The sequence below is a fragment of the Stigmatopora argus genome, chromosome 1, assembly GCF_051989625.1.
Source record: "Stigmatopora argus isolate UIUO_Sarg chromosome 1, RoL_Sarg_1.0, whole genome shotgun sequence".
NCBI classification, from domain to species: domain Eukaryota; kingdom Metazoa; phylum Chordata; class Actinopteri; order Syngnathiformes; family Syngnathidae; genus Stigmatopora; species Stigmatopora argus.
Window position 1 is genome coordinate 16,667,798 of NC_135387.1, and position 26,336 is coordinate 16,694,133.

At 40.0% G+C, this 26,336-nt stretch overlaps 1 protein-coding gene across 3 annotated transcripts in view; it reads left to right on the forward strand.

Moving 5' to 3' along the window:
• Window positions 1-355: 355 nt before the first annotated feature.
• Window positions 356-26,336, forward strand: part of LOC144084905 (TOX high mobility group box family member 2-like) — a 69,356-nt gene continuing 43,375 nt past the window's right edge. The window contains exon 1 of one of the 3 annotated variants that reach the window (XM_077613733.1): window positions 356-1,007. In XM_077613733.1, the coding sequence (XP_077469859.1) occupies window positions 903-1,007 (105 nt within the window). In that variant the 5' untranslated portion in view covers window positions 356-902. The remainder of the gene's footprint in view (window positions 1,008-26,336) is intronic. The other 2 variants (XM_077613741.1, XM_077613723.1) reach the window with 2 other exon arrangements.

The window sequence follows — 26,336 nt, forward strand, 5'->3', positions numbered from 1 at the left end:
TATTGGCTCTAAAACAGATCGTGTTGTTTGCAGGTTAGGTAACGTTTAACCGATAAATGGGGGGACAGGAGAAGCGTGCTTGCAGGGTGCAGCAAATTAATTTTACCTTCAAAACTCAGGCACATGATGGACTTTCCTTACACACGCACACTCAAAAAACAAGGAAATAAACATATAAACAGTTGGAAATGCACATGAAGTCAGATTTCAGTTTTAGTTTTTGTTTTTTGCCTTCAATCTGGTTTGGCACAATAACCCGTATGGGAGTCTTGTCGGATGCATAACACGCGCTCTAAGTACTCTACATTTGTGCGCAGTTGCAGGAAAGAGCGAACGGTTGCCAAGGCAGCCAAGCCATCTCCCCCTTCCCTCCCCTCCTCACCCTTCCCCCCCCTCCCTTTTCTTTCCTCTTTCCCGTGTGTTATCGGCAGAGGTCGCACGGCAGAGGGAAGTCCGATCACTTCTGTGTACTATACATACTGGAACCAGTGCGAGAATATGAGCACGTCCGTAACAAAGCCAATGTGAGTACGTACAGAGGAGGCTAACGATTGATGCTGGAGTAAAAAATAAAAGCGTACCAGCGATAGAGATAGGGAGATAAAGTGGTAACTTTGGAGGTTAGTTTTGTTGTGGAATACCCGGATATACAGTAGTTGTGGCAGCACGTGTGCATCCATGACATTTGTGTTTGGAGTCAGGGACTATTTGTCACGCTGAGGACCACTCCGCACCGAACAGGGGGAAAAGTGCGACGAGATCAACTTTAATTTTCTTTTTTTTTTTTTGGAGGGGTGTCTATTTGTCCACTTGTTCTGGCGTGGTTGTCTTTTTGCAACACAAAAGTTTGTCCGCGTCCGAGCTGGGAGCGAATTGATGCGTTCAGGCTCGCTCAACCTGAGATGGACGTGAGATTTTACCCTGCACCCCCGGCCAATGTGGGTTCATGCTCCCTACCCGCTGATCCAAGTTGCTTGAGCTCTCTGGACTATTATCACTCCAACAAGGTACGCAAAAAATCGATGTATGACACGCGGTGTACGACTTACGTGTATAAACCTGTGTACATACACGCGTCTAGTCAACCTGCGACGTTTTTTTTTCTCATTTTCTTTACGCGCGTTTTACTTGCTGTTTTTTTTTATCTCCAAAAACATTTTTAACTTGTATATATATATTTATCAATCTAAGTTTACCGTAAACTTTTTCCTTTTCACGATCTTATCGTTGCGCAATGACGTTTTCACGCCGGTTAAGCGCAAAATCTACCATTTAGTTGTAAGTGTCAAAAGGTAAAGGCTGTAAAGAATCCATAGTATGTATAGTAGTATATAGTATGCTTCATTCTAGATTGCTGGATATGTGCTGGTAATAATGTACTGGTAATTGCTCTGTAATGCGAAACCGCACTTTGTGACTGACAGACACAAAGAGCGCATTTTGGCATTTCAGCGTACAGGTTTTATGATAAAATCGCCTGAGAAGGAGACTGTCAGGTTGGGGTGTGTTTGTGTACTGCCTACTAAAAGTTCCTTATAGTAATGGAACTAAACAAGAGTCAGGCCTTTTTAAAAAAATCATTAGGCGCACTTCTTATTAAAAACCTATTACGCATTATTAAAAAAAAGTCTGTCTTATGAAAAATGATAACGTTCAGCTTGAATAACAGTGCTTTCCATCCACCAGACCTCAAACTGCATCCATATTGATGATTTGATCATGTGTACCTAATGATGTGGCCGATGAGTTTCTAATGCCCACTTAAGTCATTTACCACTCGGACAGTCTGACATGCATCTTGATACCTGAAGACAATGATTGCCTTTTTACAGCGAAGTGAATAATAAATGAAACTCCCAGGAACTGTATGGTTTTGACAGTCTGTGCTTTAGAAAGTGGAAAAAAATGGAAGATTGCAATCATCTAATTATCGAGTGTTACTCGATCACTTCATTACACCTGTTTCTCAATAATTACTTTTGCACCCAGCCTTTCTCAATCTTCTTTATCTTTAGGGGTGAAATGAATAGGGATCACGCAAGTATGTCCAATTCATGTCCCCTGGTGACAAAGCCTCTGAATGCAGTTACCCCACTCAAGCAAAAGAATTGAAAATTTATTCTGTTCTTTTGTTTTGTTAGTCTTAACAAAAGATAGCTAAAGGTTTTAACTTGTTAAAATATGGCATTCATTAAAATCCAAAATTCTGCAAATCAAAACATTGCCCGGCATGCTAATTTGACACTTTCTTGGCCACTATTTCAATACAACTGTACTTTTTTTAGCTAATTTCCAATTATTTGGGATTCTCTTGACAGGGAATTAAAGCAATTTGAGCAAAAGGCTTATAAGACAATTTGGTGGGGATGCTGAGATTTAGCACTAATTCTCTTGCTGTTCTGTTCCACGCTGGCACAAAAAAAGCAAGAGCAAGCTTAATTGGTCATATTAGTTGCAATGTGCTTGCATTTCAGCTTAACAGTGTGTTTATTTGCAAACCTGCTCTTCACTGGGTGACTGGCGCGGGATGCTGCGCCGATACGACCGCAAGCCCACTTTGAGTAATTAGCAACGCTATGTGACAGCCAACACGTGTGCTGCTGCCATGCTTTCAGAAGCCATCCTATTGCTCATTTTGTGCGTCGCAGCTGCTTTTAATTCGTTTGCTTGCATGCTGTTAGATTGCTGCTTCTACTTGTTACAGCGCTGATTAGTCAACATCTGCAACAAGGAGTACTGAATATCAAAACGTAAACAATTGCCTCAGGCTTGTATAAATGAGCCATTTGTTTGATAAGTTTGGCGTGTCAAGTCTGTGCGAACCCAAATTGTGCACCATCACAGTCCGGAATAAACTAAATTGATATCACTAAAATTACTGGAATAGATGACAATAGATGACAGACCGACATATATCTGAATTTCTACCGAAGTTTAATGTTTTTTTTTTAAATCACGTAAAAAAATGTACCTGTTAATTAAACAATCAAGTCCCTCAGTAAGACAAATCTCAACACAATCTACGATGATTTTTAGTTTAGACCTTAAAACCAACTGTGGGGGATACATAAAGTGCAGGATGAGATCATTTAAAAAAAAAAAGATCCATAAATAACCCAGAAGATTTCTACCTCACTACTTTTCAGTGCCCACTTCATTTTCACTATGCGTTCACGTCTTTTATCTCCGCAGCGCTCTCACAGCGCCAGGGAGAATTTATATAGAATAATAGCTTCACTGCAGCTTTGAGCTGGGATAATAAGAAACTGTGTCATTTGTTAATGCTGTGTGCTGCCTCACGGGCTGCATGCGCACATGCATTGCTCATGTGATTCACAGAACACAGTTTTTAGAAGAATCACTGGGATTTTCTCCCCGTCGTGCAATTGTAACTGTACAGAGGCTATTTGTTTGTCCGCCTCCCTTTTGTTTGCACTAAGAAAAGGGAACAACTTGTGTGTTCCTTTATTTGAATACCTTAATCAAACAGTGGTAACTGCTCCAGCTGCTCCGGTGAGCCACTGCCTATACAGTACAGTACAAGAGCACATTGCGCAGAGAGAGTAGGCCTAATGTTTATACACTCAAGCCCCGCCCAGCTCATATATCCTCCCAACAACTGATATTTGCCTCGATAGGACATGACTGAAGAGCTCAAGCTTTGTTGCCTGGTGGTCTTCACTGCCTCTGATAAACTAGGGAATGATGCGCTCCATTTGAATGCCTTATCGCGCGTCAGTTTTTTATTTTTATTTTTTTTTATTTTAACTACAGTGTGTTTTTGTATGTATGCATGTGCGTGCGTTTGTGTGTTTGTGGTGCAAAGGTTACTTTCAATTTACCTATTCAGACACTTTCCATCCATGCTCCTAATGCATCAACTGAAAAGAAAGGTACATTACATACTGTACTTTGTACGAGGCACACTCATGTTTACGTATAGGATATAACCATATATAACCAATTTAAATCAGTAATGACTTCCACCAAGGACAAAGTGGAGCTGCATTTTTTTCCCCTTCTGTTTGCTCGTTTGCAGACTACTGCCCTATTTATGAGTGATGTTGAACAGCAAGTGTGGTGATTCTCATGGGGGAATGGTTCCATTATTGTGACTCATCTTCCTATTTCTCCACCCTTCATTAACTTATTGTCTGCCATTGACTGCGATAGACATCTAAAGCCATTTGAACATTGAGGTGAAGGATCACTGCCAGCCATTCCCAATTCAAATGGGTTGGATGCTTATCACTCCAAACAGTAATGAAACATCATCATTCACTGCCAGTCTTCCGTATACAAAGGGATTTGACACATATTGCCAACACTGACAGTGGCAGCCAATGAGTTAAAATCCTCAGTAAAACTAAATAGTATAGTAGTGAATATTTGACATAAGGTTGATTCAACTATGATAATGGTTCAACTATGATTTGGTTCAGTTGGAAAGTGATACAATACAGGGAAACAAAGTATTAAAATTTGGGTTGTTTTTGTTATAAATTTACTTAATAGGACTTTCCTTAGCACACACACCACCTGTTTTGTAGACATTAGGTTAGTATCAAGGCCCCTAATTTTGTTTTATCACCAGAAAATTATTTTGTAAATGTCATTACGCAAAATCCTACAAAAACAATGAAACAGAGTAACTTGCAATAGTCCACATATGTATGACTGTATACAATTGTGGAAAACTTTTTAAGGGTTATTCTTTTCCATAAAGACATTGAAAATGGTGGAGCCGATTTGACGAAGCCTCCTCACCACAAAATCATAACCTTGTTGGTATGGGTGACAAATGAATTGATTGCATCCGTCACTCAGGGCGACTGTTGCATATTCATATTGCGTGTACAATGTTGTCGCTTTTAGCTAATGACAAATTCTGTGGTATGTGACAGAGAGGCGGGAGTGAGAATCAAAAGGATGAATGCGAGTCAAATGGATTGATGTAATCATTGGTCCAATGTGGGGACGGACGATGCCTGTGAGGGTTTGTGTGTGTCTGCGTGTGTGTCTGTGTGTCTGTGTGTCTGTGTGTCATGCTAACTCAGGGCCATTCAAGCATTTTGCTGACTCTGGAATCACAATCACAATTGCTTTCATAGCCTAGTGCAGAGGAAGGCTGTGCATACCACTGTGGAAATTCCTGTGACACACACTGAGTGGGGGCAAGGCACAAATAAACACTACATCATATTCCCCTCACTTTTACGCACAGAAGCTTGTATTGGGGACTCTGGGCAGATGAAATATTAATCGAAACCATTTCATGAAACTGGAATCAGCTCTGACAGTCTGTGCATTCCTTACTGAAGGTTTTCAACCATAGCTCTTGCTAACCTTACCTTCATGTATTTGAAACCAGGAAGCTTGCAAATAATTTGTCAGAAAAAAATGTCGTCATCATCATCATAACAAATTCATAATGGTCTTACTCCGGACACCCACAGACTAGATCAAATATTATTGTTCTACACTCTACCAATAGTAGGATAGCGATCTATTGATAGATCACAATCAATGTATTCAGCATCCCTGGTTTAATATATAGTTTGTTCTTATTTTGTATGTCTGAACCTTAGTTCTTCTATGTGACCAATACCCATCTTTGAAAGAAACTGCTGTTTCATGGAATCAATGGGCAACATTTTAATATGCAAGTGTGCCGAGTGCACGCAGCAAACGCATACACAGGGCGATGAATTGCAGCAGGGAAAATTACCGACCTCATTCTTATTTGACATGCGACTTGACTTATTGCATATCGCGACAGGCCTACTCCAGACTACCGGCCAAGCAGGTGTTGGGGGCTCGTAGCTCATTACACGCAGTCGACTCTCGACGACAAGCTGAGGAGGGAGGTGCTGGCAAAGATATTTTAACACTTAAATATTATAGCGCAACACATTTGTTTTATGCCCTCACCCAACCGCGCCCCCTAAAGGCTGCACCACGTACATCGATGCCCCTACACACTTAGCCATAATGAAGCCCAGACATTTCTCAGCGCTGTGCTTACATTTGTCTCCTTGGATCTTCCCATGGGTTTTGGCAATGGGATCCTCAATCCTACCACTGAAAACGAAAGAACATGGTGTCTCCTGAGTGTTGATTGAAATGCTTGTTAATAAAAAGAGCTTGTTATAGCTATGCATTGAACTTTTGAAAGAGATTGTTTTTCAATTCAAGTGCAGTGTGTATTATTAATAGTTTTATCCAATTACATTTCATTTTTACTTTTGAAAGACTTTTTCATGATGTATTTGTGTTTCTAAGTGTTTCCTGCTGACAATACAGTTTTGCTTTGCATTGCATTTTGAAATAAATGTAGAACTTCCACATTTATTTTATACATGGTTTAAAATTGAAATCAGTGGTATCTTCATTATCAAACATGGTTGACTGGTTTATTAAATGAGAAGAAGCTGCAATATAATTGGTGACTTGTGAATTCATACTGCATATATGTACATATGTACAAAATGCACTTTATATGTTGGACATGTATGCATGCATATATGCATGTATGGAGGAGGCAGGGATTTGGACAAACATTCTCAGTTGTCTCAGCTTCCTGAGGTATGTCCTGTGCAAACACCAGTGGGCCCTGCTATAAGCTCCTTGCCAAGGTTGTAAGGCTCTTTTATTCTCTTGTTCTAATGGAATATCCCTTACAAATATAATCGGCCCTAGCTTTTGCACTACAGGTTGTAGAGATGGAACTCTCGTTTTGTACAGAGTAATACATTTACTTTGGTGAATCTGTGAAGGCCTCCTGATCTGTCAGAATACTTCTTTATCGTGGCTGACATATTTATCAAGCAGATATAATTGCCTGGGCAAGGCTGAAAATGTAGAGGAGGCTGCGACAGCCCACAAAACAACTGAGGGAATCCGACTGTGTTTCCTTTTAGAGAGATAATGATGTGCTTTGTGATTGTTTACAAGGGTTGGAGAAGTGTTTTAAAGTCTGATATACATCAAAATTATAATATTGTGTGGTCAGCTCTTTTCTCTGTTATTATATCTGGTTTTGAAGCATGGGAGTTGGCTGAATCACAATTATGGAAAGAGAAAGGAGCTTGAATGAGGTTGTTAAAAAAAGGAGTAGAGAGAAGTGAGAAAAAGTCCTTTTTAGGTGATATCAATCTCTACACTTTCACATAGTTGGGAGAAATACAGATGAGATGTGTGATGACCTTGCAGGGAAACGATAATCCAAAGAATGAAAAGTAGTATTCTGGAAATAATGACATAAGGTTAATGTAGTTGTGCTTTCAAGGGCTGTTTTAGGTCTTTTCAAGCTTCAGCAGTCTAAGATCCCATTTCGAGGGTTGTTAACAGACAGGAAAGGGTAACTTGAACTGATCTTTTTATAGTTTTGTTAATAACACAGTAGACAGTGAAAAAAAATCTTGCCTAAAGCAGCACTTACTGGCACAACCCACGAGAAGCAAGAAAGCACATCTCTGAATGTGTATATCATGCTTGTGTGTGTCGCTAAATTTCTCTGTGCATTGTATAGACTATTTACTGTGTGGTACAGCAACCCAATGCAACCTGCATGCAAATATCCTAGTGAGAATGACCAACCTTCCCGTTTACTGTGCCCCATGAAACCTGCTTTGCAACAAGTGTGATGACAGGCATCTGTTTGACCAAAAAAAAGAAGAAATCATTACATTTGGTAGCTATAAAGCAGTATGAGATGGAAGATAGATAGATCTTTCGGTTATAAGATATACAATCTCAATACCACTAAATTGATGAAATAAAATAATGGTTTGTTTCCATGCAGTATACTTTTACGTTTGTCCTATCTCACCTTCGTGCATAAAAATAAAACAAAGTTTTCGGGAATTTTGTTGTCAGGAATAATTACTTTTCCGCAAGTCAAGCCAAAGAACGCATTATTTGATTGTTTTCATCTAAAAACACTAGCACGATTTGCTATTTAACCAGAACTACAGAAGAAGAAGGAGGGCACATGTTTGCGTGCAAAGGCATTTTAGTGCCATAAGCAGCAACAAATGTTTGTGTCACAGTGGTGAAAAGCAAGTGAAACTGATAGATGGTCATGTTTTATTAAGCCTAATAATACCCCCTAATCTGGAGTTTGGGTTACACAGTGCTTTTGTAGGTAATTAGAGATCATGTCATTTGCCCGGCCTGCTGAAAACATGCACTCCACCCTAATCCCACCCTCAATCCGCCTTTCTCTGCACCTCCCTTCTTCGTTCCTCTCATTCGTTCTGTCACTTACACAAGCTCCTCCTTGTGCCTCCTGGTGAGCCGGCTTCCTGTCAACAAAGCATGTGCGCCCACGTAAACAAACAATTCAGGTAGCTACTCATCAGAAAGTCTATACCCAACATTATGTTTTTGTGCTTGGAATAGTAAAATAGAGGTTCACATTTTGCTGTGTGGAACTTGTTGGATGAATTGCCAATGCTAAGTAAATTTTCAATGGTAATGTCTTTAATTTGAGTTTCTATTGGGCAGTCTTGTTCTGGAACATTTCTACATTAACTTCCATCGATCAATGCCTCTGTTGAAATTCACAGGCTAAGAGAAAAATAATAATCCAAGTTGTCCAATTAATGTGGGAAATTGTAAATCTTATAGGACTAGTCCCTGCATATGCACGCACACACTGATGGAGCACATAGCTCCAAGGCATTTCATTTCCTCTCCTACTATGACACCACAATATAATAGGACATTGAGTCACACGTGACACCAGCAACATGGAACAATGAAATCACCCACTCTGTCTTTAAGAGCAACTCAAAAGAGTTATTACATAAACTAGAATTGCTTTGCTTTCTCCCCCAAAGTGGCTTTTGTACGTGACTGTATATTATTTGCTTATGTTTGAATATTTGACTCCATATCAATCTCTCCATGGTTGTTTTTGCAAATGCTGATTCCTGTTAAAATTCTTTCAAAGCACATTTAAAGTTAACTTTCAGTGTTACTTTCATTGGGGGATGTAAATTGTGTGGGAAGCCGACATTAGGAATCCTTCAAAGTGTCATTGTCTTATACACTGCCAGAGAGGTTATGAACCTCGACTCACTGTTTGACCTTTAGTTCATTTGGCATCCTTTACATTATATTAGCAGTACTCTTGTCAAGAATGATGGGTAAGATGAACATTGTCTGCCAATCAGTGACCATTAACAGAATTGACAATAGGCAGCCAATGTTATTTACATAGTCAGTTGGGAGAAGAATAAAACCATCACTTAAGAATAGTAGATGTTGTTTTGGTTATGTAGGACTGTTTGATTCAAAATGTACATTATGGTAGCATATCATTTTGCCTTTTTTTTAAAAAGTATGACCCATGATTAGGTAGCACTATTCCTTCATGTATTCACCTTTTGCCCTACCACGGGACACTGTCAAGATGAGCCTGTAATTAAGTCATTTAGGAACCTTGAGAAGCACTCCATAGTGCGCTGAGCTGAGACCAATCTGCCACTAATTGTCTCCAGTTTTAATTTCTAATGGAATTAGGGCCGGAGGGAGCACTGCTTAATGAGATACACTTACTGTGAATGTGTGCACTCTTTTATCTGTTTACTGTAACTGATTTAGCCCCAGTGGATAGGGAAGCAAGAGCAACTAGATCAAGATGTTCCAAATTGATGTTTTAAATGTGTTTCTGTTTATGCCACAATTCACTCCAACCTTTTCTAACTGTAAATTTGCATACCAAGAATGACAAATGTACCATCAAATGCCTCATAAATGTTTGTATAGTGATCGTGGATTTGGGTTGAGATTGAGCCTCTCTTACAATTAGTATGACAATGGGGATCCTATCCAAAGGCTTTTGGCCTACGCCTCAAAGTTAGTGCGCGGTAAGCGTGGTTCGAGGCTGCAACGGGCAAAGTTGTTTACATAGCCTTGGGAGTGTTTGTGTCTTGATTTAGAGTCCAGGCATTTCAACATCCAAATAAATTGCTTGAGACTTGTAAACAGACAAGTAAACCTCTAACAGAAGAGATGTGACAGCTGTGTTTGAATTCTCTTTGGCAGTGTTAGGTTTAACATTAAAAACTAAATCCAGGCTGGACAAGTGATTGGTGATTATGCATCTTCATATAACTAAATGCCTTTCTCCTCTTGGAATTTTAGCCAAAACAAGTTTTCAACAAGGGCTGGTAAGGGAAAAAATAAATAACAAAAGTTTAACAATATAGAAAATATATAAAACAATGTGGTCTTGTAAGGTACTTAGTACAATTTTGGATTTATTGTGGTTCTGAAGGACCATCGCAAACCGCAGACCTGAAATGGACAAACTGTGATACATGGTTCGGACATTGATGAAAAAGAACATTTGTGCACATGTCTTGCTGGACATATTGATTGTCGATACCTGCAACGTACGTTGTGGTAAAAGGCTTCACTGTAATGCCACAGGATGATCCCTGTTGGGTGCTGCTGAGAAGCGAATCATCACCATGCTTCAGGGCCCATCTTTTGCAGCAATCGACTTGATAGATCTTGCAGCTTCAATAGTACATAGGTTAAACAATTAATCTTTTTTCCACATCGAGCAATGATATAGGATCAGGTTGCAAGATATATTGGTCAGCACTATGAGCAATTCACCTTCACATTACTTTTGTCATCAAAAATAAAACTGTTATATAATTCTTATGTTATATTAGTAGCTGTGTTCATTTCATTTTGACACTTAAATAGTGAGCAATATCACAAGCTTACTTAAAATCTGCATTTTAGGTTCCACTGGAGTAAATACATCAGTGATTTATGTAACTTTAAACTACTTCACATATGTTACGGATGGATGCTCCCAGAGCATCTGAACAGTATTACACAGTACTGTCATCCTTTCGATCTGTTATGTTAATGGCACATGCGTGCCTACACATAGACAGACAGAAACAAAATGTTAAGTGATTTAGAAGCACCAAAGGTATGAAACAAAAATCTGGCCGAAGAATAATGAGTTTTGAATCTTTCAAACACTTTAGTGCAGGGGTCTCGAACTCAATTTACCTGGGGGCCGCTAGAGGCCGAGTCTGGGTGAGACTGGGCCGCATCAGGATTTCCACAAGAAAAGCACTGATAAAACTTTGCAACGTTATCAAATATCTTTATTTTTTAACAAAAAATAATGAATTAAATAAATTAACTTAAAGATGAATAAAAAATAAATCAATCAGTAATATAAAACCAAATAATACTAATGAGCATACAGTAGATATACACTGGCTGGCTAAGTAGAGAAAATGAATTATTTTTATTCCGTTTCAAATGTCTGTATTAACAGCTCTTTAACCTTTAACTTTCTGAACTTGAATGGAACATTGAACATGAAATATTCTGAACACGGCTTCTTTTGCCTACTCCTTGCTGCTAGAGACCTGGCAGCGCTTCTTCTCACATAGTCACATTTGGCTTGAGGGAGGAAGCAGTGGAGACCCTTAGTAGAGCTTGAAGATGCTCATCAGTAAGTCTGGACCTGTACTTGGACTTATTGAAGTTCAAGGTGGAGAAGAGCTTCTCACACAAGTATGTGCTCCCAAAAAGGCACATGGTCCGCTTGAACCTTCGGGAAAGTTCAGGGAAGCTGGGGGTCAACTCTCTCAAAAATTGCCCAAGCTTGTCTGCTTCTCCACTCACCTCCCTGAACTTGGCTTTGAGTGCAGAATTGCACTGCAGGTCAATGAGCTCCATTTGAAGCTCAGGAGGGGCATCTTGCACATCAAAGGAGAAGGGGTCCGCAAAAATTTGAAATGTGGCTTTGTGTGTCTTGAAGTCTGCAAATCTGTGATCAAATTCCTCCTGTAGCTTCGAAATGGCCTCAACATACTTCTCACCACTGAATGGTGTGCCTGCATCCACGAGAGCCTTGCATGCTGGGAAATGGCAAAGGTTTGTCTGAGAGAGCTGGGCTTTCCATAACACAAGTTTAGTGCAGAATGCTCTCACGTTGTCATAGGCAGCACTGACAAGTTGCCCCTGGCCTTGTAGCTTCTTGTTCAGTACATTAAGCTCATGTGTGATATCAACAAGAAAAGCCAAGTCCATGAGCCATTTGGGATCACTTAGCACAGGATCAATCAACTCACAAACGGCGTAGCTAGCTTTGACTGCTGCATTACTGTCTTTGATAGCCTTCTTGAAGAGATCCTGTTGCCTCAGAAGACGTGTTTTAAGACTGGCAACCTGGTTGGCTCTCTCATCTCCCTGGTATTTTTCGTACTCCTCAGCATGTCTCATAGTACAATTACGTTTCAAATTGTATTCCTTGTGCACCGCAACTTTTTCAGTGTAAATGAGACACGTCGGGGTGCCCCTGTGTTCAACAAAGAAATATTGCACTCCCTACTTTTCTTGAAACTGTCTGTGCTCATCACCGACCTTTCTCTTCACGGCAGGCTTTGAAAGAGACATCTCTGGGGCTCTGTAATATGTTTTTCCACTTGGAATGAGTCTCGGGTTGATCTTTCACATTCAGTCGCGCGGGTTTGTGGCGCATGTGCACTTTCGCTCTCCGTTTCAATCGCGGAGATGGCTACAGACACTGACACAGGCTGGATCACGGATCATAGCGCCTCATTCAGTTCTATGCTGAGAGCAGCGGAGGAGTGTGCGTGCCGAGCGGAGGGATCGGCCTCACGGCTTCTCCTCCGCCCAGCTGATTGGAGGAATGAATGAGTGAGTGAGCGAGGCACTGGACAGCCCGGCCGATGTCCCGCCCTCCAGAGCCGTATACCTCACCGTGATTGGTTCATTCAGCTCCGAACCAAAGTTCCCTCTAATTTTTTGTTGGTCTGAGCAGAAAGACAACCTCCCTGAGCGCACTGAGTACCAGTGTGAGCGACATCATCGGTACTCGGATGATTCGCCTAAAGACGTTTCGCCGACGGACGTTTGACACTCTTGGGCAGGCAGATGTAGCAGAACCGAGCCGTAAAATGACAGCAATCGGGTCAAATCCATCCTAAAACAGCATTTAATGATTAAATACAAATACTGGATGATATCGCGATGGAGGCAAAAAAACGTCTATAGACGTCCATTCGCCAAACGGCTCAAAATGCTCTCAAATTCGGTCAAATCCATCTGAAAACAGCGTTTAATGATTAAATACAAATACTAGTATTTGTATTTAATCATTAAACTAACAAACACTAGTACGACCTGTCCGTCTGTCAAACGTCCGTCGGCGAAACGTCTTTAGGCGAATCATCCGGTCACGACATCATCATTGCTCGCTATCGGCACACCAGTATCACACCTGCCACAAGCAGGTGCATGTCAATGTTCCCTCTAATTTTTCATGTAAAACATGCTGTAAAACAAGAAAAACATGAGTGGACAGAGCTACTGCCACTGGCTGCCACTTAAACGGCGCCATCATGGGGAAAGGGGTAAAAAAAAAAAAAAAAAAAAAAAATTAAAAAAAAAAAATCGATCTTTCATATTAAGACGGGGGCCGCAAATTATCGTCCCGCGGGCCGCAGTTGGCCCGCGGGCCGCAAGTTTGAGACCCCTGCTTTAGTGACTTCACTGTCATTTTTCTACCTTATCGCTTCAGAGTGCAGTTTGCTTTTGTAACTAGCTCAAGGCCCTTCCTCTTATTGTTGCAATATGTCAGAGCATTGTTTGAATGAGGTCACCCATTACCGATCTGGCCCGAGGCCAGCTTGACTTCAGCTGATTTAATTGAATCTCCAACATGAGTCAAACTCAAACAAGCAGAGACTGCCTTGCCATGACAGTCTCATTACTCCACATTAAGAACTCATTTCACAATGCATTGTGACTCTGGCCATGACAAATGGCGAAAGGAGATGAAATCAAATAAGTGAGTACATTTTGCAAGACTTCTCTTGAAATTTGCAAGATGAAATTCCTAGAGTACAGCCATATATGTGCTTTATCGAAGAACTCCAACCCTACCCCCTCGTTCTTATATAAATGAATGTGAATGCCTTCTGGGTTTAAATGTTCTCATGTTTGCCATCTACAGTAATGGAATCACAGCCCATGCCATTTCCCCCCTAAAATTGAATTTTTGCCAAAGCATTCTGAATTGAACCTGCCTTGTCACTCAAGCTTGAGACAGTGGTGAGTGAGGAAAGAATATGTGAATGGAACCTTTCAGTGCACATTTTTACTGTGAGCGTACCAAATAATGATGCCTTTATCACGTCTGCCACACGACAAACAAAGAGGCCTTTCTTGTCATAAACGACAAGATGTAATATCAGGCGGTATAATAGCATACATTATGCCTGTAACATTCGTAGCATCTCTCACAACAATTCAGCGTTGCATCAGCTCCAACCTCAGCAAAATGTCTCAATTAAGCATGCATTCTTTGAGAGCCACTGGCAGCTCGGCCAAAGCCCATGAGGAAAAAAAATGTATGGTGGGTCTAGCATGCCAGCACAACCCCCCCCTACCACCACCACAACAATAGGGAAGGAAATGTTGAGACTACGAGGGCTGCACAGTAGAGATATGGCAGTGTTTGCTTAGGGCTAGGTATCGGGCACAAAAACAAATACGGTTGCCCTTAATGAGCCTGTTTGCCTGCCAAAGGTAAAGACAGCTGTTGTCTCTGACCACAAAGGAACAGGCCTCAGTACCCATAGTAACATCACCCTGTGTACTCAAGACAGAAATATTAAGTCCTCTGTATGTAAATAATAGTCAGTCAAATGTAAATCGTGTACAGGCAGTCTTGTTTTAAATGAATTGCAACTTGTAGATAAGTACTCTACCAACCACCTGGAAAACTAGAGGATATAATGTATAGTACCATCATGATTTTAAATTTGAAATACTACATCCAATGGCAAGGTTTTTAATATTATTGACAGCACACATTATTCATCACTCATTATAAAACGCCATAACTAAACCTGAATGGCAACTGCAGTCCAGAGCTTGTATTGTGTTTGTCCTGTCTGTTTGTCCAGTGGGCAGCACTGTGGTATGTGGTTACGCCGTCTGCCTCACTTGAGATAAGAGGTCACTGGTTCAAATCTCTGCTCCTGCCTGCAGTTGTGGAGTTTGCATGTTTATCTCCATTAGCCTGCAGCTTGGCCAAAGTCAGCTTGGTTAGTCTTCAGCTTCCCTGCAGTCTTAACGAGGACAAAGGTTACGTATATTCTTTTGAATCAACATTTAAACATAGTTTACTGGGATTCAAATCTATCTGGAATATTTGATGCACGTTATAACCATGAACATTATAAGTGACTGAACTCGTCCTCAAGTGCTGCAGTGGATGCAGGTATTCATTCAACCGATGGAGAGGATACATTTTCACTACTCTGGTGTCTTGAAAGTGTAATCAGTTGATTGCGCTTGTTTTAGAAAAAACTTCATTCTTTAAACTGTCCGTGCTGAATTATTTTACAACAAAAACCTGCACCCAAAGTGACCCTTTGTGGAATAGTTTGAATCCCCCTGATAAACAGAATAAACAGTATATCCACCCAAAGACCAAAGCATGGAGGAATAGGAACTACTGGTTTCTAGGTAGAGTTCGCGGAACCATACTGTCGGCCACAAAAATACACAGCGAAGTATATGGTCTATCTAGGTTTAGTTTAATAAAATTAATCATTACCCTGTATTAAGTAGAAATACATAGCACCCTCTGCAGGATATGTGTAAAATTTACAATATTCCCTTCATTTCGCCTGACTGCGCAAAGAACGTACAGGAAATAGTATGTGGAATAGTAATTGTGCGTTAAGAACTTTCTTTTTCTGTTTGATAAAGCAGAACACTCATCGTTGAACTGTTTGGAGAGGCCCTACCTACTCCACTTTTTAGCATCTGTCCTTTGGGAGCACAATAATGGCTCTAATAACCTCTTCTTGTAAAAGTGTCCTCACATAAGGACACTAATGCACATGGATTTAGGCAAAGTGGTGGCCATAGTGAGAAAATGAGAACATTTCTAGATCCACTTTTCTGACTCAATCAACACACACTGGGTGCACTTTATACTAATTCCAGAACAAAAGTAACAGTAAGGCTGAGCTGTATAGAGGACCAAAGCTGCCAAAATTAAAAATAAATGAATAAAAGTGAAAATTAAAAACAACTCTGAATACAAAATTAAGAGTTAAAAATCAAAGGTTAAAAGGCAATTTGGAAATAAATACATAAATAAGTACAAAAAGACACTGAATTCGAATACAAAAATAAGATTCAAGAATGAATAACAAACATAAAAATAAATGTCGAAAAAATTTACCAAAATAAAAATACATGCAAATTGAATTAATTATCAGTTAGAATTGCCCGACAACAGCTGGGTTAGGCTCCAGCAACCTCCACCACCCTTTCGAGGATGGGCGGTATGGAAGATGAATGAATGAATCAGTTAGAAGTAACATTTGACTGCCTGAAGCTGGATTGAAAAAAAAAGGAAATCCAGTGTGTTTTAAATGATGATCTAGCCTTGAATTTCATTTGCAGACTTTGTTGGCTGATTTCCTTTACGAGACTTTTGTTGGCTCATTTACTTGTGTTGGGTGAGCTACTCTACTGAAATCTTTTGCTTTTTTCATTTTTTTTAAAGATGGTAAACATCATACATGTTTAAGTTGAAGAGTGCATCATTCCGAGATTATGTTTAAAATGCCTGTGCTGGTTGTTGATTGAGAATAAAAAGGCAATTATCCTAATAGGATATGGGACATAATGAGTGAATTAAATGAGTGTGACAGACATACAATAGGACTGCTCTGTCATCGCCTTAGCCCAGCTCTCCTATTAGAATTAATCTGCCTTGATTAAAAATGCAAATGGCTCAGTCGCAAACAGAGTTTACATGCTTTTATAAAATTCCTTTGATTTAATTACATGAAAAACTAATAACAGACATTTTATTCATCTTCCACCCTGCTTATCCTCACAAGGGTCTGGTGGTGCTGGAGCCTATCCCAGATAACTATGGGCCATTCCCAGCTAATTTATTTACTACTTTGCCAGTAAGTATTCTCACAGGGCCACATGCGAAGGTAATGAGATTAGTGCTTCTCTCTCCTCTTCACAAGCTGATCGTTTGGGTCATTGGACCAAGACGAACTGTTATATTTTTGCCACGCAGGGATTTTTATCAAGGTCTTAGTACTGCCTACTGTATTGTGAGAGCATTACAAAACCACAAATGCCTAGCATAATATATTTTATAATACTAATGGCTATGACTTCTGAATTCCATAAATGATGGTACTTTTTATTTTATGCAACTGACACCGTTATGAAACAGGCTATCTGGGTCACAGTGGAGTTAGGCAACTTCCCAACTGTATAAACATGCATTTTAAAAGACTGTAAAGCTAAAAGCTGACTGTCTGCCAGCTGATTTCTATGTTGTATGTGGCACTTCAGACAATGCTTCATGCATGACATGATTGACAGTTGCTGTAAGTTAATTTTTAGCACATATAGTCCATCCAGTTTCATCACCAATGAATGCACTGCTAGAAATGTTGATTTCTTGTGAATTTCAGAAAGAAAGGGGCAACCCTGGCGCAATAAAAACACCTCTTTTGCTACTGTGAATTACTGTGCAGAGATTATTTTTTCATTGGCAAGTCGCATTCAATCTAACCTCATCAATAACAAAAACGGACTGAAAATCGACGAGAATAATTCATTGTTTGATTTGACTTTTTTTTACCTTTTTCTGTTTCACATTCAGTTATACAACATTTATGTACAGCACTTTGTTGCAGCAGCAGTTGTTCTCAGTAGATTTAATAGATAAGTACAATTACTGTTTTCTGTACATCCCCTGACAAAAAAAATAGATGTATGTAGATTTGGGGAGGCCTGTCAGATGAGTGGTTACTGCGTCGGCTTCACAGTTCTGGGGCCCTGGGTTCGAATTCAGGTTGGTTCTCCTGTGTTGTGTATGGATTTTTTTTCCGCCAGTTCCTATCTATTTTGCATGCTCAATTAAGGCTTTGTGCAACATGGATCATGTCAAAAGTGTAGATTCTTCAATTTGATGTCTTTTGTAATGTATCCTTTCCTGGGCGAGACTGGCTAGATGGGTGGCATAACTTTTGAGAATGATTACCTGTTTGTTGAGAATGCCCCACCAATTGGACATCAGCGTAATATGTTGACATGGAAAGTATGCTGTCGATCTGTATGCATTGGCATTTTAGAGTAACATGAGGATTGAGTGGCAAAACAAAGAGGAAATGTACGTGGCACTGAAGGCAAGCTGGAGTTTAAAGTGGACAGTGAACTTCAAGGAATCTTGTGGCATGTCATTGTTTATCGTTTGTAATCTCAATGTATATTTGTCTTTTGGAGGAAGAATTTTATCCACTTCTAAACATCTGGAAAGGATTTTTGCTGGTTAAGACTACAAAAGCTCAATCCACAGTTTGCCCTGCAATGGGGCTTCTATTAAGGGCCCATATTTCATCTTTGAACACTTGTAATTCAATCAACTATAATCATCTATTATCAAAATTGCTTCTAGTAGAGTGCATGGCAAGGTCACTTGTATTGGTCAAAGGATGATGAATGTTAATTCTGTTCAAAAATCTTTTCCATAAAGTCGAAAAGGATAGTATAATATTTCTGTACCATGTCTTAAAAACATCATGCATTTTTACTGCCAAAGGTTTAAGTCACACAGAAGCACTGGTACCATTAAACTGGTTGAAGAACTCGTACAGGAAAAAAAACACTTCCTTAATAAAACTTGTTTTTAGCAGCTGACAAAGACAATATGATTTTTTGTTGTTGTTATATTTTATTGTTGCCTATGAATGTTTCTGAGGTGTGTGTGTGTGTGTTTTGAGAGTTTTATTTCGTTTTGTCCGCATTGAATTGATGATTTTGAATGGAATCATATTTTATATTTTAGTGTGTAGTTAACTGTATTTAATTTATTTATGTTGGAATTTTTTGGGAGACTTTTAGCCAAATTATTAGTCAAGTTGAATAGCCTCTCTGTTTAGTCATCTAAATATGTCACGGCTCATCATCAAAATTGACCTACGTCTTTTTATCTATGATCTCAATCTTAAAATGACGCAATCGTTCTAGTTTATAGTCAGTGTTTTGGATTTGATTTATAGTTATTCTTTTTCAAAATACATTTCAAATGATTGAAAACATGTCCAGTCTGTTTTTAGAGACCACATTGAACGAGTATGCCGATTTATCTTACTATGTCTCAAGTACATCTTATTTTCATTTATCGTTAAAGTCTCACTGTCACAATTTTCCACACTAATTAAAATGGGTGTATCTTCTCAAAAGGTATTTAAAAATATGTTATAAAGAGTTTCATAAATCAATAAATATTATGTAGCAATTTTCCTGTAGTCAGGGCGGTAGTCGAGACTTGTTGACTTTATCTTGCGATGAGTTGAAGTTGAAAGTGGGTCAGAAGAGGAAATAAGTTTTTTTAAGATAAGATTCTACCATACAGATTTGAACTGGAAACAGAATCACCATCTCAATGCACAACTGACGAGCTTGACAAGGACGTATTAGCTTTCGCTCTATTTCCATCAGCGGTTCAGTGCCCACTGAATACTGAATGGGAAATAACTTACATTTTCCCATCGACTCTACAAGACAACAAGAATAGCAACTGGAAAACAAATAATTTATCATCTTATGTTGAAATCATGTTATTTTTACATATGCACTTTTGATGACGGGCCAACAATAGCCATCTGTACTTGTATTAACTTTTAATTTGTGAATAATGTTACAGTACAGTTACCCTGTGATTGGATGGTAACTACTTCTGGCTTGTCTGTCTCTCGCCCTCAGTCAGTTGGGATAGGCTACAACTTACCCATGATTAGCTGTGCCGGGGAATGTATGGATAAAATTACCATTATTTACAATAATATTAAATGTAGTTAGGAAGAATATCCACAATGCCTTGTTAATGCTAGTCATGATTCTTTACTTGGTAACAAAAAAAGAGGACTATAGACCAAATCGTATTCATACCTTTTTGCGAAGCCCCACGGTATTTTAATGTGGGTCAAGAATAGCTGGTTCAATAAGTCATTTTTTTATGGCTGCAGCTTCTATTTTGATTTTTAGAAAAAGCTATCCAAATGCTTTTTCTTGGTGAGGTATTCTAAGGGCTACACAAATATGGACTGAAAGTCACTCTAATAGAGTCCATGCAATACAGGTGCAGAAGAGGGGAAATTATTCATTTATATTTTCAAAGGATGTCCCAATTCCTAACTGGATTGTCTTATGGGGTTTTTCGAAAGCATTCACACAGTGCATCCTACTATTTTTTTGCAACAGCAACTCAGTTTCCCTCCAGAGGCAAAAAACAATTACTACATTATGCTCTAGCAAATTGTACACAATTGAAGCAGGGAAGAGAAGCAGAAGTTGGTGCGCAAGGCATACTGTAAAATCTGCTTAAGGGGAAGGTGAAATGCAGTTCAAGGTAAAGAAAAGACATAAATACATGTTGATGAACCATTCTTGCATGGATCCATTCATTAGAATGTTTCTAGACCCAATGGGCCTCCCAGGAAAAGAGACACCCCCTGCCCCAAAATGGACCATGGTTAAGAGAAAATACAGTTACATTCTATTAATTAAAGGATATGTCTTAATAGAAACACCTGATAAATTAAAATAAATGATGAACAAAATGGTCTTATTTCGCAATGTATACACCCTCACCAAAGAGTTGAACTTAAAAAAAGTGAATAATTTGATTTAAAGAAGGTTCTTGAGCCACCTGATTGGGAGTGCGAATGCTCATCTGTCACTCTGTGTGCGCTATGGCTGACTGGCGACCAGTCTTGGGTGTAGTCTGCCTTTTGCCCGAAGTTGGATGGGATAGGCTCCAGCAACCTCGTATGGAAGTTGAATGAGTGAAAAAAGAAGGTTCTTACTTTCTCAAAAAGAGCCAAGAGGCCCATTAGATACCTCTTCCATGGACTGATGAAATTTGTATTGTGGAAATAGACCATCAAAGTATCAACTATCTCCCAGAGATCAGTCCCAGCAGTCAACATTGTTCAACATTGTGAGGAAGGGGCCCCATCGCTAGTGTTGTTGACAGCCACATTTTGTCGTTACTCCGTCATAGCAGTGCTTTTTCATTGCTGTGAACCAATGTCAGCTATCCCCCTGGACCCCTTTCAACTTGAGACCTGTAGCAATTGCCCCCTTTAACCTTTCATGTTGCAATACGCCTGGCTTCAGGTGAACTAGAGGCTATCCTAGCTGACTTTGGGCGAAAACCCACGTACACCTCGGACATGATTCAACAACTAATAGATTGCTGTTGTTATTTTTTACTTGGTCTTTAAAAATGAAGAGTATAGAGTAAGAAAATCTGAGAGTGTCAGTTAGAGCTATTCAGTAACTCTGCCGTTTTAACTGTACCTTTTAGAATGACAGCTGGAAATGAAGGTATGTGACAAGGAAAACCACCATGTGCCACACAGAGGGGTAAAATCAGGCCACTCGGCTCGAGAGGCAGCAAGTGAGGGGGAGTAGACGCTACCACAAGGGAAAATTTTGCTGTAGGGACTTTTGCTCTCTCTATTTCTTGTTAAATGTGTTATGCATATGAACTGCTATGAAGTCAATATAACTAATCTGATTTAGATCCCCAAGGACATTTTGTAGGTGGCTGTTGTTGAAACTAGTAGATATACATGTGACAGTATTCTAGTAAGCTTTCATTTTTCTCTGTACCTGAAAATGTTCAATAGTAATCATCCCTAAGCACAAATTATTAACCATTGACTGTAAGACAATTTGCAAATGTTTACACATTTTCTAATAGAAAGTCATCTTCAAAAATCTATTTGCATCAGGTTAAGAACTTTAAATTTGTGAACTTAACATATTTGCATCTTTTTTTTTTTAAATAAATATTTTACATCTCTTTTGTTTGACACATTTTCTAATGTACTATAAATGAGTGATTAGTGACTTACCCCATGGATGGAAATAGTGAGCTTCATGGAGCTAACAGGGTTTGTGCTGTAGCTGCATATATGCCCTAATGATATTGTTTCTGGCTCAGCAGATTTAATTCATGAGGACAAGGAAGCAAGATTGCATAATATTAGAGAGGGTCACGCAATTCCAATTGGAGAAAATTGTGAATCAAGCAACGACCCTGCATGTCTCAAGGAATGTTTTGAAATGGGCACCATAAGGCTGCCAGTAGATCCTCTCTCAGGTCCAAAATCAATGTTTGGCCTCACAATTGTCCTTTTGGATGAATGGATAAAGATTTTTCTAGGCTCTTAGGGCCATTCTAGATGTAGCCAAATACTCAACTTAATTGTTAAATCATATGTAGCACAATTATGTTCTCCTGTTGGTCCGGTCATCGATGCTTATCTGGAAGATCTTGTTGGATCGGTCAAGCAGACAAATCAGACCCTTGGGGAATCGATTACGACTTGCCCTCAGGCCTGCCCTTCATTTACATATCTACTCATTCATCAAGGATTCTCATTAAAGGCTCATTACCTGTAATTAGTGTATCATGTCGCTTTAATGAAGCCCTAGAAGGCTGGTGGAGTTGTAGTGGCTATCCTTAATTCAGACTGGTGCTCAGAATTTAGTGGCAGACAGAGATTCAATCAAGACGAACAGATTATCAAAATATTAGCACCTTCTGCTAATTCCCCTTTTTTTCCTTTATATTCTAGCGACCGCAACACCTTACTGTGGAGGGCAAGTACATATTACGGTATCAGAGTTGGGTAATAGGCGCAATGCTGAAAAAGCCATGTGCGTGTGTCTAAATCAGTGTGTGTGTTCATTCCCTGACGGCGTGGTGAGTGTTTAATCTAGCTCGGCGGTGTGCCGTTGGCCCGGCTAATCACAGTGTGTCTGTGGGAGTGCGCCGAGCCAGGGGAGCACGCCGTCGCTAACAGCGCCTGACAGACTCATTAAAGAGGCCTGGCACTGGGCTTGCAACACTCACACATACGCACACGCACGCATACTGTACATACTCACAGGGACGCATGCTTAAGAAGGTTTTGATATTTTGAGAAATCCCCAAGCTTATTTTTGACACTCTTGCACGTACGCAAGCACACGCAAAATTTGCTGTACAATGCGTGCGGTCTGTTGCTCAGACAAGAACACACACGCACACACACCACGTGCGCATGTGAGAACAAGGCAGGCGGTGACCCCTCACAGTCGCAGCCCAAACACAGACAAGAGCCGGGAGCATCTGGGAAAAGCTGGGTGGAGGATGGAGGGGTGTGGAGTGTGGGAAAAAAATGATGAGTGCAAGGGAGAAATTCCACTCCACGCACCTTGTGAAAGATCTGTTTGGACAAGCACGATGCCTCTTAATAGTCCACCTGTCCGAAGTGTAAAATATATTAATGCAGTCAAATAACTAGGTATTAGTATATTTTTAATAAGTTCACCTGATGTGACATTTTGTACAGTTTGGAAAACTGCTTGCGACATTTCTGCAGCAAGGTTAATTGCCACTCGGCAGAGCTTGTGAGTCAAGTGGAAAGAATATTTTGAGCTCAATAGCCGGTGATTGCAAAACAGGTCAGTACTAAGTCAAGTGTGGGCTTCCCAGATGTTCTGTCCCACATCTCTTCCATATACAAAAATAACATGTACATGTGCGTGGAACAGTACCAAACAAGCAGAGAGAGAGAGAGGGATCATATAAACAAACCTAACGGCAATTGTTTACATATGTTCTTGTCATTGTTGGCTGACATTTATTAGAATAATATTTGAATCTGAAATTTATGGTGTATATTACTAAACTATGAATTAAGAATGTAGGCACGAAGGAGAGGATCATATGAATGGGTATGGAGTGCTGCAAGTGAGCGATAAGGTCATTCCCTACCTGGACATTTTAAAAGCAGAAGTTGCCACTTTACCTGCAGGTTTAGTGCATTTGGCTTCTTTTTTTTTTGCTTGTTTTTTTAAGACTTGCATATCTGTACTCGCCCTTTTCATCATGAGAAAGGGATCGTGCTACCTCAGTTCTTTGGTAATCAGCAGTTGAACAAGTTTAACCCCTTTCAAAACTTGGTTCTGACCGCAAAGGGCAGAAAATAAGTGTTTTCTGGCAAAACAATGACTTTAATGCAAATATATATATATTTTTTTTATTAGACTTTTAACTTTAACACTTAAGACCAGAGGTATATTGGCACATGCACTGTGGTGCGCACCTTTTAGGCTGGTGTGAAGGCACACCAGCAAACTCTGGTACCAACCAGATAGCTGTTCCAAGACCTTGCCGGTGGTGGTCTCGATTTGGCTTCCAAAGCTACAGGGATTATAGGAAATGTTACTCTAAATTGCCCCTAGGTATGAATGTGAGCGTAAATGGTTGTCTGTCTCCATGTGCCCTGCCATTGGCTGGTCACCGATTCAGGGTGTGCCCCGCCTGGTGCCCGTACTTAGCTGGGTTAGGCTCCACCACCCCTCGCCACCCTTGTGAGGATAAGCGGTTCAGAAATTGAGTGAATGAATGGATAAGATTTTTTTTCCATCCTTGCTCTCTCTCTCTCTCTCTCTCGCTCTCTCTCTCTCTCTCTCTCTCTCTCTCTCTCTCTCTGTCTGTCTGTCTGTCTGTCTGTCTGTCTGTCTGTCTGTCTCTCTCTCTCTCTCTCTCTCTCTCTCTCTCTCTCTCGCTCTCTCTCTCTGTCTCTGTCTCTCTCTCTCTCTCTCTCTCTCTCTCTCTCTCTCTCTCTGTCTCTGTCTCTCTCTCTCTCTCTCTCTCTCTCTCTCTCTCTCTCTCTCTCTCTCTCTCTCTTCTCTCAGTCTCTCTCTCTGTCTCTGTCTCTCTCCCATTTCACATCCCATCTCATCCATCCTATTCATTTAGTGCAAATGCAGTTGCAGAGAACAAGTTTTAGAGAGGACTGAACAGGGAGAAAAAGCAACTGAGAAAAATGGCACTACGAGATGTTATGTGGTGAAAATGACAACTACTATTTATGAGTTTGGTTGTATTCTACTTTGTGTGTATTGGGACTGTTACTTCAGTGCTTGATGAAGGGACAAAATCAATAGGAAGCAGTACAGGGCAGAGGTAGTTAGCCAAGCAGTGCTCTTGTGTGTGGCACCTTTTTCTCTCACCCTTCTGAGTACAATAGCTGGTTTGCACTCTGCTCTCCACCATTCTACCTACCCCACTCCCCTCCTTGCCCCCTCTCTCAGTCCTCACCAGTGTAGGGCTGTGACATTGAGGGAATGTGATGTGATATATTGTAGTGAATAATGTATTGTACAGAGCGCATAGAGCAGATGGCAGCAGGTTGATCTCAATGCGTGTGTGTGTGGGTGCGTGCACTTAGTAAGTGTGTGCGCACGCACCCGCCTGTACTTAATGATGACGGTGTGTATGCATGATGTGCATATGAGTTTGTGTGTCTATGTGGGTGCTGACCCAGAATGGGGGAGGGGGAGCTTGAAAAGAGTGGAGGTGGTGTGGGATAGAGGGGTTGTGCATGTGTGTATGCGTGTGCGTGTGTGCGTGTGCCTCCTTTGTGAGATAAAAAAAAATGCAAATGGTGGATTATATTAATTCAGTTTTTCAAGAACACCAAGCCTTAATCCCTAAAGCATTTAAAATGAAAATAGTATGTATCTTCCCCTTAAAACTCTCCCTCATTTCCTTTCTGTTTTCCCCTCTATTTTATTCACTGTATGTAATTTACTAGTTTTCTAGGAAACAGTTCCTCTACAATGTAATTCCATGTTGGTATATTTACAGCCAAACACTGACAAATAGAAAATTGCCAAATCTTGTTCCAATGCTCTTTACTGTGTTGAGTGGATTTTGTTTTTCACCTATAAATAAATAAAAACATTAGTAATCAAGACAGTATAGTTTCAGGTCCAACTAAAATTATGATATAAATGTATATAACATGGATTAAATAAAATAACATACAATGCAATTACGCAGTTGTTATAGTTGAATGTGTTCTAAAGACTAGAATTGCACAGTATCTTTTTTTTTGCTTCCGATTCCAAGACTGTTCGGTGCCAGCTGATGCCGTTACCATGTTTTTGGAAAAGAATACATTTTTTAAAATTACAGTTGGCTGGGATAGGCTTCAGCACCCCCCGCCCGCGACCCTTGTGAGGATAAGTGGTACGGAAAATGTATGTATATATATTTATCCCAAAGACGGAAGGAAAAAAAACAGATTCCTTCTTTCCTGAATGAGCCGTCAGTGTTTTTGCGTTGCTTCCTGGAAGTATCATGTTTGAATGTGAGCAGATGGTCGTTTGGGGGTGGTGCTGGAGAGGAGGAAAGCTTG